The sequence below is a fragment of the Oryzias latipes genome, chromosome 4, assembly GCF_053564925.1.
Source record: "Oryzias latipes strain Hd-rR chromosome 4, Olatipes_Hd-rR_3.1".
Taxonomy (NCBI): Eukaryota; Metazoa; Chordata; class Actinopteri; order Beloniformes; family Adrianichthyidae; genus Oryzias; species Oryzias latipes.
In genome coordinates, this window is record NC_136240.1 from 17336525 (window position 1) to 17352109 (window position 15585).

General features: G+C 37.7%; 1 protein-coding gene across 4 annotated transcripts in view; it reads left to right on the forward strand.

The window, feature by feature from the left end:
- adamts10 (ADAM metallopeptidase with thrombospondin type 1 motif, 10) overlaps positions 1 to 15585 on the forward strand; it is a 53633-nt gene that overhangs the window by 7107 nt on the left and 30941 nt on the right. For all 4 annotated transcript variants that reach the window (XM_078945913.1, XM_078945916.1, XM_078945917.1 and 1 more), the window contains 5 exons: positions 4690 to 4826; positions 4911 to 5120; positions 8978 to 9146; positions 9934 to 10136; positions 11323 to 11406. In XM_078945913.1, coding sequence (XP_078802039.1) covers positions 4690 to 4826; positions 4911 to 5120; positions 8978 to 9146; positions 9934 to 10136; positions 11323 to 11406 — 803 coding nt within the window. The remainder of the gene's footprint in view (positions 1 to 4689; positions 4827 to 4910; positions 5121 to 8977; positions 9147 to 9933; positions 10137 to 11322; positions 11407 to 15585) is intronic.

Below are 15585 nucleotides of genomic sequence, written 5' to 3' on the forward strand. Positions count from 1 at the left end.
TGAAAAAGCTGGTCGATGTTATGTACAAAATACTAATATCGGCAGCCAATAAACTCCCTCCTCTGCTCCATTCTGATGCATCCACCTGCAGTAGTTAGATCCATATACTTCTTCATTTTCCTCTTCTAAGCTGACATCTGGCTCCAGACTGTACAGCTGGATAGTTCCAATATTGATTTGCATGTTTGATGCACTGGTAATGTTAGGTTGGGGTTGGGAGGGGCTGTAAGCTAGTGGGAGAGCGCTTAAACAGAGGGATGATGGGAAAAAAGGCTAGGTTTACTCTGTGCCAATAGACCCACCCACAACTTGGAGGCGAATTTCTAATGAACTCCTGCCGCTCTGCAGAAACTATGTCCTAGAAAACGACACAGGTTTTTTGATTTAGGCTGAAAATGACAATAGATCAAAAGGTGATTTGAGTGGGACTTTAAGAAGAAGGAAAATCAACTCATACTTAAGACTTAGTTTGCACTAAAAAACAATTGGATCTGTAATGGAGCTAAACTTCTTATCAATGTTCATTTCTTTTAAATTCTTTTTGTTGTCTGTCTCTACACAAAGACAAAAAACTCCCAGACATGTTAAGAGTCCACTTTGGGAAATCTTAACCTTCAAAAGATGCAGCTAATAGCAAATCTCTTTTTCCTTTGGAAGTTTCCACTAGATTTGAAAAAATCTGGCTGCATGGACTCATTCCCACTCAGCCACAAGAGCATTAGTGCAGTTCTACTCGAATGTTGTCGGATAAAACTTGGCTTGCAGTCGACATTCCAATTCATTTAAATGTTTTCCCAAGGGGAGTGAGTACAAAACACATACATAGTTGGGTTATATTAAAAAACAACAAAAAAAAAATCGTTATTCATATTTAAAGCTTTGGATTTCATCCCATGGGTTATTTGGAGTGAACGATCTGGCAGCTAATTTTTTTTTGGTTGATCATTTCCTGCTTTGAGGTAATTGACAGTGGGCAATTTTCTCATAACTAAGCACAATATTTATCTTCAAGGCTAAATCTGAGTTCAGAGATTTCCAGGTTGTTCAATTTGGGAACATCTGAATATTTAGAAACTGGATGCACAATTTTAGGTTTAGATCAGGTAACTGAAAAAGTAACAGGAGAAGTTATGACAAGATGTTTCCAGAAATTGGTTTTATTATTATAATTTCTTTAACATACGGTCTCCACAGGCGTGGATGCTTGTAGGAATCATTCATAAACCATAAAGGTGCATAAACAGAACTCCTTATTTGATGGAAATGCTTTGTTAAAGGTTTTTTTCCCTAAAGATCTTCCTTGCTGCCATCATCCTCCATACATTCCCCCCCCCCCCTGATCTCCAGACGTTTGATTCCACAGCAGCAGGTCAGCAGTGTTTGGTCAAAGGGAGAGTAGAGGTGTGTCTGACATAGAGGGAGGTGCACTTTTCCTCCCAGAGTACTTCCTTTCACTATTTTCATTTAATGATAACAGAAGCGAGTGTTAATCAGCATGGTGGGGGACTTCTGGATCAGGGTGTTTTTCTTTTCAAATTTAGCCAGTGAGTTTCCATATTTTTTTAATTTATGTCCACTGAACCATTTTAATTGGGAAAAACAGCTGTATTAGTACTTGAGAGCTTAAGCTAGTATACATGTATACAATATATCCACATGTATTTACTAGAGAGCAAAAATGTTTGTTTGTTGATGGGTTGCATCACAATAAACACTCAAATGGACTGAAGATTTGAAATAAGCTCACAGGTTTGATTAAAGCCCAGTTGTAATTTAAAGGTTTATTTTATTTTTTGCTCTTTGATATTTGATTTGTTTGTTGTATGTTTTATTATTTGTATTTATTTAGAATTTCAGTTTTATTCATATTTTAAAAAATTAAATGAAAAAAAAAATGTTGACTTGATTCTTCATAGCAACATCTCAGCCTTGTTGGCATACTGAATAGCATTATTAATGATTAGGTCAAAGGTTTGGTAGAGCAAATGGTTAGTTGACTGACAAAAAAAAGTCATCTGGTTTGCCCAAAACAAGCATAAAAACAAACATTTAAAATAAAAATAATGTTTGAATACATCTTTTTATGTTTGATATTGTAAAACTATTACTACTGATGTGATCATCTCTTAATATCAGTTTAAATCTGAAATTTAAATTTAGCATTCGGAAGTTAGAAAATCCCTTTCAAGTGTATTGATGTTTCTGATTGTAAGTGGTTTGTGTATCAGTTGTAAAAATAATCCATTTTTAGAGATGACATAGTTTTGCTGGTTTTCATTATTCTGTGTGAGGTCTCCATAATGAGATGACTTTAATCTACTTTATTTGGACCCCCCTTTGTTTTCTCCTTGGGAGTTTTTCCTGTGCCTTAAAGGTAGCTCAGATGCTGCCTGCCTGGTTGCTTAGTTGTGGTTTGTCAAAGGAAGGAAAGCAGCACTTTGCATGGAGTTTAAGGACTGAGTTTTGATCCTCTGAAGTTTATTGTTGCTAATTTAAATAAAGAGTTGTCTTTTTTTGAGAGCTTTGCATGAGAAAACTTGGTGTATTGCATTTTGCAAGAGGTATCAAGACATTATTAAGTACTTTGATCATTTTTCTATAACTGTGGTAAATTTCTTTTCTTGTATAGATATTAGAGAAGGTTTTTTTGTCATGATAGTGGATTTATGAATTTTATGAATTTTTTTGGTCCCCAACACTGACTGTATTTTCACTAAAAATAAAAGATTTAATTAATATTCTTGAATGCCTTTGTTTTATTTGAGAGCACATTGCTATGAGGTTTTTATGGTGATGTTTCCCCTGGACTTTCTGTTTGTTTCCCTTCAGAAAACTTTCCATTTTTGCCTGTATTTGCTCCAGATTTTACAACCGACTGAGTGGGAACAACCGGCATGTTATGTCTCACTTCTTGTCGGGTTCATGGTTCCTGTCAATCAACCACATGCAAGGCTCCTTAAAGTCTGCAAGCACTCTAATTTAATGGCAGACAGGTTTGCATATTTAGACTAGTGGAAGTATTTGTTATTGTAATGCAGATTTTAGTTCAGATCCATCATCGTTTTGTCTCTACTTGGTTTAAAGACCCGCTCCGATGAAAATGATGTTTTTGGTGTTTTTACCATGTTCTTTTGGAAATTTTTCCCACGATGGAGGACATACATCAGGAAATTAGGCTTAAAACTGCTTTTCTGAGTATTTCTGTATTCAACTTGTTGTGAATCAGGAGCAAATAACAAAATGCAGTTTGAAAAAGATTGTAATTAATACGTAGAAAAAACAATGAGCAGGCCACAACCTCCCTGCTCCGCTCCATTCTGATGCACCTGCTAGCAGACAAATGGATTCATGTACGTCTTAATTTTTCCTGTCCGAACTGGCATCTGGCCCAAAACTGTACGGCTGGATAGCTCCAATATTGATGACCATTTTTGTTGCACCTGTAATGTTGGGGGCTGTAAGAGGCTGTAAGCTTGCGGGAGGGCCTTTAAACCCTAACAGATAGCTCTGTTATGCGGGATGGGGAGGGGTGACGGGGTTGGTCGGCGCCAACAGTACCGCCCTCAACTCAGAGGCAAATTTCTACTGAAACAATGTCCTAGAAATCAACACAGGTTATTTGAGTTTGGCTAAAAACGTCACAATGACAAAAAGACTGCAAGGAAAACTTTTAAAAAAAGATAAAAAGATGATTGAAGTGGGTCTTTAGGAAATGCACCACAAAAGATTTTGCTTTTAAAAGGTCAAATTGATGACCAACACAACATGTATCTAAAATGCTTGGTAGCAAAATGACATTAAAAAACTTGAAACAAACAAAGTTGATGCTTACACAAAGCATCAACTATCATGAAACAATTACCAGCTTTTTCAAACTGCATTAGTTTTGTCTGCTCCTAATTCACAGTGATTTGAATAAAGAAAAGCACAGAGACACAGTTTTTATTTTAATTTTCTTTATACATGTCCTTCATCATGACAAAAATGCTACAAGAACATGTCAAAAACACAATTTTCATTGCAGTGGATTTATGACATCAGGGTCTCATTTAATGCTGTGACCCAGATCTCTGTTGCTTCTGTTCCAAAAGACCACAGGAACAAGTGTGTTTTGTTCAGAACTTCCCATGTCGGCAACAGTGTACAACCTCATGAGGTCCATGTGAAGGCAGCCTTTGTAATTATGTCTGCTGTTTATTTAAGCCACATCTACTAACTTCAGAGTTACTTTTTTTTCCTGGTGGAGAGCTTTCTAAGTCTGCCTGCAGGAACTTTGATCTGGGGTATTTACTCTGTGTGGGAAGGAGCTGCTTCTCTATGAAGTCAAAGCAAAGGTTTTATATAAAAAAAGTTTTTAGATGTTTTTGTTGTCTTTTGTAAGATAGCTGACCTTGAGCCTTTAGAGTTGTTTGTGTTAGGATAATAAATCCTTAGCAGGAATGGAAAGAATATAGTTTAAAGGTAACCATAGCAACCTCCCTTGGGCCTCATGGGAGAAATGCACTTTGAGTTTTGGGACTTTGTTAAAAAAGGTTAGGAAGACTTTTTTTCCCCCTGAAAAATAGTACAAATTCTCCAGAATCTGTAAAATACTTATCAGTAGAAAAAATTTAATGTTGCATTTTTGGGGTTACTTGATCTAACTCTGTGGTTTATTTTTATGCAGCCTTTTTTTTATTCTTCTTTTAGCTGCTTTCCTGTCCAATCTTGGACAGTATGAGATCGCTACCCCTGTGCGTGTGGGACCCAATGGCGAGAAGTTTGATGGAGATAATTCTCACCACCAAAGAAGGCGGCGCAGTCCTGAAGATAGGCTTCACGACACAGTAGGTTTTATATTTACAGTTTGTTTTGAGTTCAGGGTGTGGCCCTTCGTGCAGCTCCTTCAAATATCCTTTCATGTCCGTTAGCTCTTCTATCAGCTGTCCATGTCACAGAACAACTTCCTGCTCAACTTGACGCTGCAGGGAGGGCTGCTTTCCCACCAGTTCAGGGTGGAGTATTGGAAGAGGGGTCAATTAGCCTGGAGCCACCCTTACTCCCCTCATTGCCACTATACAGGACACCTACAAGACCAGCCTCACTCTAGCAAAGTGGCTTTGAGCAACTGTAATGGCCTGGTAAGATCTGAAACCTTGTATTACTATATTTCACTATAGTTGAGCCAGATGCTCAATACAACAATAAAAGTTTTTCAGGGCTTCAAACTAAAAGAAAACACCCAAAAACCTATAGATCTGAAGCTTGTTTGACTGCTTCAGCCAGGGCTTTAAATGAACTTTTTTGGTAACTAACCGGGGTGGTGGTAACATCCAAAGTCTACCAGCCAAATTATATTTCTACTAGACAAACATTTCTCTGAAAAAAAATGTGTGTATTTGAAAGCAAAACAATCAGTCCCTTTATGTATAACGTTTTAGTTTTTCAATTGAATGCAATATACTTCCAAAGGATGAAAACTATTGATAAACAATAAAATAATTAGAAAAACATGCATACATTGAAATATATTCAATTTTTTTTTATAATTGTGTTCCTACAGATCAGTGTGTTGTAGTTGTGAGTCTTGGTCATTTCAAAGAGGTACGGTGATATGGAGCAACAACTGATTGTGAGCAAATGCTAGAAAAACAGTCAAAATTGAATGTTTGAACCAACTCTGGGTTGGATGTTTGTGGTAGCCAAGTTGGGGGGGGGTAAACACCTAAATGTCATGGTTGTGAGTTTGAGGTTCCTGTCAGAGATGAAGAACAACGTCTCACCTGCCAAAGAGGCTAGTGGATTTGTTTTTCTACCCGCCATATTTTTTTGTATTTTATGTTTGATTCAATTTTAAAAGATTTCTAATTGTTTTTACCTTTTTTCATGCTCTTATTTTTATTCTATTATTTTTGTTGTTACGTGCTTAATAAATAAAGTTGGACTGGATCAAATCCTAAAGAAGGAAATTGTTTATTCTTAAAACATTTGCAAAAAATTGTTCAAGTCTAAAAGATAGATGGCAAATGCTGCAACTACGACTGAGAAGTTTTTAAAAGCATTAAATAAAGAAAAAAGTATTGATAGTAGTGGACAAAAACAGTATAAAAAAGCTTCAGCTCAAGCTGATATTGAGTTAGCTGTTAAGTGAGGCTATTTTTTTTATTATCTACATGTCTGGCAAGATGGAACAAAAACTCAATAAAAAATATCTTCACATTTGTATAAACTTTTATTTACGGTATACAACTAAACCTAGTAAATGGCACTAAGGTCGAATCCAAATGTATTCCCTAGCTCTACATTTAGCCCTCTTAAGTGAAGAGTCATTCCCACTCTATAACGTTATTAATAGTCGCCGGTCATCTACGATCAGAAAATACATAACAACGTTGGTTTTTAACTTTAAACAGTCATGCAATTTAAATGGAAACTTCTGTGCTTCAGACCACAACTGTGTGAAGAAATGTGCTTCTCCTTCGTGGATCACCCTACCGGCAGAGGGATATCCAACCTTAAGTCCCTACACCCCCCCTTAAAAAAAGATTACACACAAGCTCTGACTGCCCTTACAAATGGGAAGAGCCACAAGTTATGAAATGAAACAAAACTCAGCCTAAGTGTCAGTGCCAAACTACCAATTGTTTTGGATTTGGATTTAGAAGTTTAGAATTTGGTTTGATTCAATGTTTGATTGAAATCCAATTTCTACTCTTAAAGCATTTTTTAAAGTATTCTTATAATAAAAAAGAAACTTAACGACTTTTTTCCCCTCCGATTAAGGAAAATATTCAAAAAGGATTGATTTGTGGTTTGATTTATGTATTCATTTTTAATTTTTTGATTACTGGATTTTAAAAAATTGGGTTCCAGCTCTGGTTTCTTCTTGCTCTTCAAAGTGAGTCTGCATATCTCTGGTTTTGTTTAAATTTGTTTTGCAGTTACAGTGGAGAGCATCAATTCCCTTCTGACTCATATTTTTCTCATGAGGTCATCTCAGCGAGCCACAACACACGTTTGATGATGATTCAAAGTTAGAACTCCTCTGAACCCTTTCACCGGGTCTTCTGAATCGTGATGCATCATTTTGTTGGCTGAATGCACTCAACTGTACTCATAGCAGCATGCTTCTGTGTATCCTCTCACTACAAACGCCAGGCCTCCCAATTACTTCTTAGATTTGTTCACAAAGCGTTTATAAGCTGCACACGTAATTACTGTTGGTCAGAGCAGCATGACCGCATTCAGCAGTGAGTGCGCTGCCTGTCCAGAGGAGCATCACTAACTTTGTTATGGGATTAAAGGCGCTTTCAAAGCTGCCGCCGTGGGTCGAGGGCGGGCTCTCCCCCTGACCGGGGCCGACACATCTGAGCAGAATCAAAGGAAGTATTAGTGTATCGCTCTCTGCCTCACTTGCTCAATTTTCTCGCTCTCATTCACCTTTTCATGCTTCCTATTGTGTTTGGCTTGATGTGGCTGTGTGACCCGATCCTCTGCCCCGATGGGTTACTCTCAGTTTCAGCAGAGAGGCAAATTTATATCAAGTTGTATATTAAACTTCTGAAATTTAAAGTTCCTTTTTTGACTGAAGCTGTTTTTTTCAGTTATTAGCTTCTCCTGCATTAGATGGAGAAAGGATCCGTCTTTGAATGCTTCTAAAGATCCACTCCAATCATCTTTTTATCCATTTTCATGGCGTGCCCATTGGTCTTTTAATTAGGTCAAATAAAATAAAAAATGGTCATTTTCGAGGCCAGTTTCTGCAGAGCGGCAGGAGTTCATAAGAAATTCACCCCTGAGTTATGGGGTGTGGACTAAGCCTATCTTGACTTCCCATCATCCCTTTGTTTAACCTTTCTTCCAAAGGTTTGCAGCCCCTCAAACCCCCAATCTCACATTATCAGTGCAACAAAAATTTTAGTAATATTGCAGCTATCCAGCTGTACAGTTTGGAGCCAGATGCCAGCTCGGAAGAGGAAAAAAAGACGTACATAAATCTATTTGTCTACAAAAAGATTCTGATTCTGTTCTGCGGTACTGTGGAGTAGAGCAGGGAGCTTGTGGGATGCTGATTGTAGCTTCTAAGTCCCACCTACAAGCTTTTTCAAACTGCTTTTTTTCATCTGCTCCTGATTCACAATGATTTGAATAAAGAATTACCCAGAAAAAACTTGGTTTAAAAATTATTGTGTGTGATAATGATGCAAACTAAATTATTGTCTTTTCCATTTGTTATTGTTTCAGTTCTACACTGTAAATCTTGAGTTTGGTGTTATAATCCCAATCTCAAATCTATTTTGATGCATGCTAAAGCGCTCAAAATGACTCAAAGGCGTGATTACTCCAGTTCAGAATCTTCTTCAAATTTTGATGAAATTTGGGCATTAAGGTTATGGGTTTTTGCAGTCTTTATTCAGGAATTTGGTCATGTTCTTCTTCCAGATGTAAGTTTCCATTGTTTTGTGATTGTCTAAAATTTATATTATGATGAAGTGCCATTGAAGTGGATTGGAGGGCAATTCAGCATCTAGATGAACTATAAACATCAAGTGGATTTCTTCTCTTTAGTCTGGAGGACGTTATATACATAATTACCAACCAGAATTCCTAATTTGGTCTAACGTGACCACAGATCACTTTCAAACTTAAAATAGGTTGACTTGAAATCCATTTTTGGAACCATTTTAAATTAAATATGACACTATAAAGCATCTTTACTCTATTTAAATGAAGAAAACTAAAAACTTTTTCCAGAGATTCAATTTTTTACCATTCTTTCATGTACACACCTTTTCTTTACATAATTGTTTCACATTTGTTTGTATATCTGGCAAAAATGGTGGACCTGACAGAAGTTGAACTCAACTTTTGATGTCTGTAGGCAAAGCTGTCATTTCAAACTGCTTTTTAGTTAGGATCCTTGCACTTAAAGTTTATTGTTGTTATTTCATTGAGGTATTTCCACAGAATTTCAATGGCTATTTTTGTCATTTTGTAGCAGGGGGTGATTGTTACAGGTGGAGAGGAGTACCTGATTGAGCCGCTTGTCTCACCAGACAACCAGACAAAGACAGAGGGCAGTGAAAGAACAGAGGAGCGCCCTCATGTGGTTTACAAAAGGTCATCCCTTCGCCATCAGTACAAGGGCCGGTCCTGTGGGGTCATAGGTCAGAGGAGACATTTAAAGTTTAAACAGTTAGCCTGTCAGGTGCTCCCTTTAGGGGACACCACACTGAATTATTTGACCTCATTGAACTCTGACCTCTTCATCTTCAGACTCCACCTTCATGTCTTCCTTCACTACATCCATGAACCTCCTCTTTGGTCTTCCTCTAGGTCTTCTCAGGTCCCTTTTTACCAACATCATCACCATCCCTCCTCTCAACGTATATAAATCATGTCAGCCTTCTTTCCTGCATTAATCTAAAAAAAAACATCTAGCAGGATCTGTTCCTCTGACGGATTCCTTCCTGATCCTCTCCATCCTCATCACTCCTTAAGAGAACATCATCCTCTTCATCTCTGCTACCTCCAGCTCTCCCTCCTGTCTCTTTTTCAGTCTCTAAGCCAACAACAAGGCTGCTCTCACCCCAGTCTTCTATGCCTTTCCTTTCGTTCTTGCTGACACTCTGTCACACATCACTCCTGACATGTTCCTCCACCTGTACCAACCTCCTTGCATTCACCTCTTTACTGACTGTTGAAATTAAGAACTTAAAGTCCTCCACCTTCTTAAATTCTGCTACCCGTAACATCACTGTTCCACTTGAGTTCCTCTCATTTACAGAGACACTGTTTTGCTGTGGTTGATCCTCATTCCTCTCCTTTCTAGAGCAAACCTTCACCTTTTTAGATGTGCCTCCATCTTAAAATAACATGTTTCAGTCATTCAAACTCTGTGTTCTGCCTGTAAAGATTTGATCTCAAAACATGAGTGTATGTGATCCATCACAGATGAGAAGCCACTGAAAAGTTTGTCTTGGTGGCAGCGGACTCTGAAGACGCCTCCTCATCTTGTCGGGCGGGGCCAGCTGCCTCTGAAGCGCTCTGTAAGCCAGGAGCGCTATGTGGAGACGCTGGTGGTAGCTGACAAGATGATGGTGGGTTACCATGGTCGCAGGGACATCGAACAATACATCCTGGCCGTCATGAATATTGTAAGTTTCACAACACCAGAGATGTGCTTGTACATCAGACAAGACCTTATAGAGTTTAAATTAGCTGCTACTGCTGCTTTAAAGCGAAGAAATTCTGAAGGGACAAATCTGCATCTCAGAAACTTCTGATGGCAATCATAATAACAATGTTCTGAGAAATTAAAATCTTTTTCAAAGTCTTTCAGACTTTTTGTTTTACATTTGTTTGTTGATGGAGTTAAAGTCCCTCGTCAGTCATCTTTTGATCTATTGTAAAAGCGTTCTCAGTAGTCTTAAATTATGATTACAGAGTTTTAAGCCAAAATGAAAGAAAAAAAAAACTAGACCATAATAGCAGTACTTTATAAGAAATTAATCTCTGAATTGTGGCACCCTGACTTCACCCCCCATCCCTTTCATTACTTGCTCCCCCACTAGCTTACGACCCCTTACACCCTCAACCTAACATTACTGGTGCAACAAATATGGCGAGCAATATCTGAACTATCCGGGCGTACAGTTTTGAGCCAGAGGCCAGCCAAGATGTGGACGTACATGGATATATTTGTCTACAAGTGGATGCATCAGAATGGAGCGGAGCAGGGAGCTTATGGCTTGCTGTTGTAGGTCCTATGGGACAGCTAAAATCTTTTTCCAACGGCTTTTTTTCATCTGCTCCTGATTCCCAATGATTTGGGAAAAAAAATCCTCAGAAATGCAGTTTTAAGCTGAATTGTCTTTGTTTATGCCCTCTATTATGAAAAAATGCCACAAGAACATGTTAAAAACATGATTTTCATCAAAGTGATTTTTTTAAAGTAACAGAGTTATCAGTTTACGGTAATAAAAAAATAACATTTAAATGAAGAAGGAAAACGTTTTTTCCCATCGTGATTTGTAGATATTCACAGCTCGTGTTCTATTTTCTGTGTTATTTCTCTCATCTAACTGCGTGAAACCATGGTTAGGAATGCATTTAATGAAGAGCTTGTCAGAACACTAAGCAAGCAAACAGAAATACTTTTAGAATAATCTATTTTAGCGGATTCTTTGGTTGAGGTCTAACTAAATCAGCATAACTAAGAGTTTAACTAATAATAATTCTTTTATTGTTTTTTTTAGGAGTTTGTCGCCCTAACTGTAATTCAGGTAGTGATTATATTGGTGATTTTTAAGACTGGTTTTTTCTTGCTTCCTTGGAGGTCAGGTTGCCAAACTGTTCCAGGATTCTAGCCTGGGGAATGCAGTCAACATCGTGGTGACACGACTCATCCTGCTCATGGAAGACCAGGTTAGCAACACTTGTTTTCGCTGCTTCATCAAATATCACAAACAGTTTTATTCGTACCTTTTTTTTCTCATAACCTCTGTGCTGGGATACAACTCTGACCAGCACGCATAAGCTTGTCTTTTGTGCCAAATGATTGGCTAAAGTGTGCCTTTCCTGCACCACACCCAGCAGACTCTAAACTGTGTGAGCAGCGGTTATGGATCACTTCTGTAATGGCCAAAATGAGAGGAAGTAAGGCATAAAGATTCAGAGAAGGTGGAAATCTCAGACTAACAAAGCTGTTCTGTCTTTTTTGTTACTGTAGTGAACTTCTACGAACAACATTGTCATGCATGTCCAAGAAAATAGAAAAGTGAATCTGTATATTGATATATATATTCTGAATATTGATCATAACAACAGCTCAAAGTTTTTTTTTTTTAATAAATGTGTTTAGAAATATACCTTTCTTGTAATTATATCTATATCTTTGCCATTGAAGAAGAGAAACAATCAGATTTCTCAAAGAACTGTCACATACGTTTCGCAAAGGGGGTCAATCAATCGGCCAGCATTCTTTGAACCCTTTTAATACAAATAAAATATTTTATTAAAATGTATTTGCAATTGGATACTTACACATAGAACCGGGTTATATCTAAATACAGTTTTGCCAAAATCACAGTGAATTTCAGATTTAAAGACCAAAAATTAAATAAAAGAAAAAGTTTGTCTGAAAAAAAAACTTTTTGTAAATATTAAATCCGGGCTTATGAAATGTTACATCTTATTTAACTATTAAATGCTCACTGTAAACTTCTAAGTTTAAATCACGTGAACAGGAAAATAACACATATCTTATTTAAAAATATAAACACTGTGGTTTTTAAACAAATTATCTTTTCTTCTCATTTGGCCCTAAAGGCTCTGAAGGTCAAGTAGCCACAGGATGTGGTTATATCTTTACAACGGTTTGTAACTGAATTCAGCCAATCATATTCAACAAGTTGTAGTTCTGTAGCTACAGTCTCAACGCCTGCTGCAATACAACCACTTTTATTGAAAAGTCTATTTAAACGCGCGTGTAAATGTGTTTTTCAGGCTTCCACGTTCAAAACTCTCATGTACACACATAGCTACGCATGTTTTTACAGCGGCTCCAGGGCTCTACATATAAAACTATTGAACATGCGTTGCAAGTTAAACCAGGTTGGAGTTTGATCAATCAGGGTCTCTGATTTGGTTGGGATTTGCTTTATCTGGTGAACTCAGACACAGCGGCAAGCCTGACAACATCTGCGCTTGTTTTTCGAATAAAGATAAGCCAAGGCTACTCTCTTGACACATTGGTAATCCAACTCCACCATTGCAAGGACGCTAAGAATTAACTGAACTGTTTTGTGCCCAATTCAGGAGATTTGCCTTACTTCAACATATGGAAAAGAAAGTCCCTCCCTGCTTGTTCAGTGTGAACACTGTGTGCTAAACGCGTGTTCAAGACCCGCTGTTTAGCACATTCTTGAATGTGCATTAATTGCCCAGTGTGTATGTAGCTTTAAAAAGTTATGGGGGCTACATATTATTGAATTTTTGACAGGAGCCTGTAGGCCGAAAGAATTTGAATGCGGGCCACATTTGTCCCAGGAGCCGGACTTTGGACATGACTGTGGTACACAAGCCTAATTTAGTAGACCCTTTTTATCTGCATGACTTTAAGGTAACATACAATGGATGCCAATGTGATTTAAGTTAAATGACTAGCCTGGGAATTTGAACCTCTAGCAAACCCTTTTTTTTTAATTATTTGTTTTTTTGTTGTTTTTTTTGGGGGGGGGGTTGCTTAACTTAAAGAGCTACAAACACTCAAACACTACTTTACTACACAGTTTAATGAAGAATATATTTTATGAAATAGTTGTTTCTCTCTGTGTCAGGGAGTGAAGTGAACCCTGCAAATGCACACTTCTCAGGAATGGTGCAAAAGAATTTAATAAAAACCCTCTGGAAGCAACCACAAGAGTGGTAATATCCACTCAGTCCTTATGTCCAGCAACTGTCTGAAGAGATGCCTAATATTTCCAAGTGTCCTGAAAAGGAACATTTACCAGCAGTCTCCAGACAGATGACAGGAGGAAGAGAAAACCTCTTATTTCCAAATTCCAAATTAAAAAAGAGAAAAAGACAGTCTTGGAAAAAAAAAACAATTCTCCAGTCCAAGAACTTTTGAAAAAAAGGGAAAACATAAATCCATGTCACCAAGAGATCCAAAAACAGTACCGTCAAGGGACAGACATAAATCCCTGGTCACAAAGGCATGTGGTCACATCCAGAAACCACAACACCACTGGGGGAAAAAACAGAGCCTCAGCAAGGGAAAAGGCTGCACAGGTGGGAAGCATGAGGTTGACTCTAGAAGGTGCTTCAGGCAGTGAGTGGCGCAGGATCATGACAGCCTGTAGTGCAGAGTTAGACTAGTCTAAACCTTGAGGTTAATTAAAATACATATTTTTTGCAAAAACCATTCAAACTCAATGCATTGTGGTCTACGTTTGCCAATCCAGTGAGCATCGATGCACACTGGTTTTTCGCAGAGATGTCTATGAAATTCCTAGGACACTCAATTTTTGGAATTTGTACGTCATTGTCAAAAGTTTTATGATATTATTATGACACTGTATTCAGTTAGTTTTTATGTTTAAAAGCTGCATTTTATAAATAAATGGCTTGGAGTAGGAATTTGCAGCTCTCGCTGGGGTTTGGTCTGTAACTGGACTAAACTAGACCCCAACCGTTTTAGCACTAAAGGTTGCAGACCGCTGGTGTAGAACATGTGGAGGCATCTATTGTTTTATCAGCCAAATAAACTCCATCAATGACACTAAACCCCCTGAACCAGTAGAAAAGTTCCATTATACCATGGTCCGGTTGAATACTCGATTCTGATTGGCTGCTGGGTATGCGTTAAAACCTGATAACCGCACGGTGAAAAAAGAAGTTCCGGTCGGCTAGCTTAAATGATTTGTATCACTGCGCCGGCTTCTGTAAAACAACCTTTTGCTTCATCATCTGGGCAAAAACAAGCGGTAAGCGATTAACTTTCCCTCTGAATTGATGCTTTATTCAACCCATCGGGACGATCAGCATATATATATCGCCGAATCTTGACTGCAGCGGTGGTGCTGCACGACGCGGACTATATGTTACGTGATGCGGCGCGATGCGCCGCATCACGTAACATATAGTACGCTGTTTATGGGAAAAGTGATCCAAATCGAAAAAAAAAACAAGAATTAAGGACTAAAACCTGGTTAATATGTATTGCTTTTGTGAGTGACCATGGTATAAGCGGGTTAATGGCCTTCGAAGTGTGCGGTTACTACTTTTTAACGCACTTCGCGGAAGCAACCGTCCTCCGCGAGGCTTCCACGGCGTGCGTTAAAAAGTAGTAACCGCACACTTCGTCGGCCATTAACCCTTACGTAACTGTTTGGGAAGTTTAGGTTTATTCACAAAATCTTTTCATGAAGTCAACTGATGGACTTTGCTTTAACATTTTCTAATAATAAAACTCTCACACACAAAATATTGCAAGTTTAAAGGTTCTGTGTGATGGATTCTTAGTTAATTAATTTTAACCTTAATGTTTCTGTAAAATATCAGGCCAACACCACTCCAAAAACTTGTTTTACAATTGACCTTTTTTTATCATTGTAATTTTTAGTTTATGCAGGGCAACAAAAAACAGTCTACAAAAACATGTGGTTCTTGAAAAAAGATTTTGGAATGTAACCTTGTTAATAACTGCCAGAAGGGCATACAGATAAAGAAACAAAAGCTTACATTTATAGTTTATCTAGATGCTGAATTGCCCTCCAATCCAAAAAATCTTTGGCACATTATCATAAAATAAATGTTAGACAATCACAACCAGTTTACATACAACTTTCTTTTCTTTCCTGACCGGATCTGAACTATGAGATCAGGGGTCTACAACCTTTAACACAAAAAAAGCCATTTGGTCCAGTTCCTTACAGATTAATCCCCAGATAATAGCTGCAAAGTTCCTCCTCAACATTTTGAAATCTTTTATTTATTTATCTTAGTGTAGCTTTTAAAAATGTACAAAAATTGAACTATGAAAGTGTTATATGTTTCCGTAAATGATCAATTTTAGTTTCTTTACTTTTGACATCAAGTTCT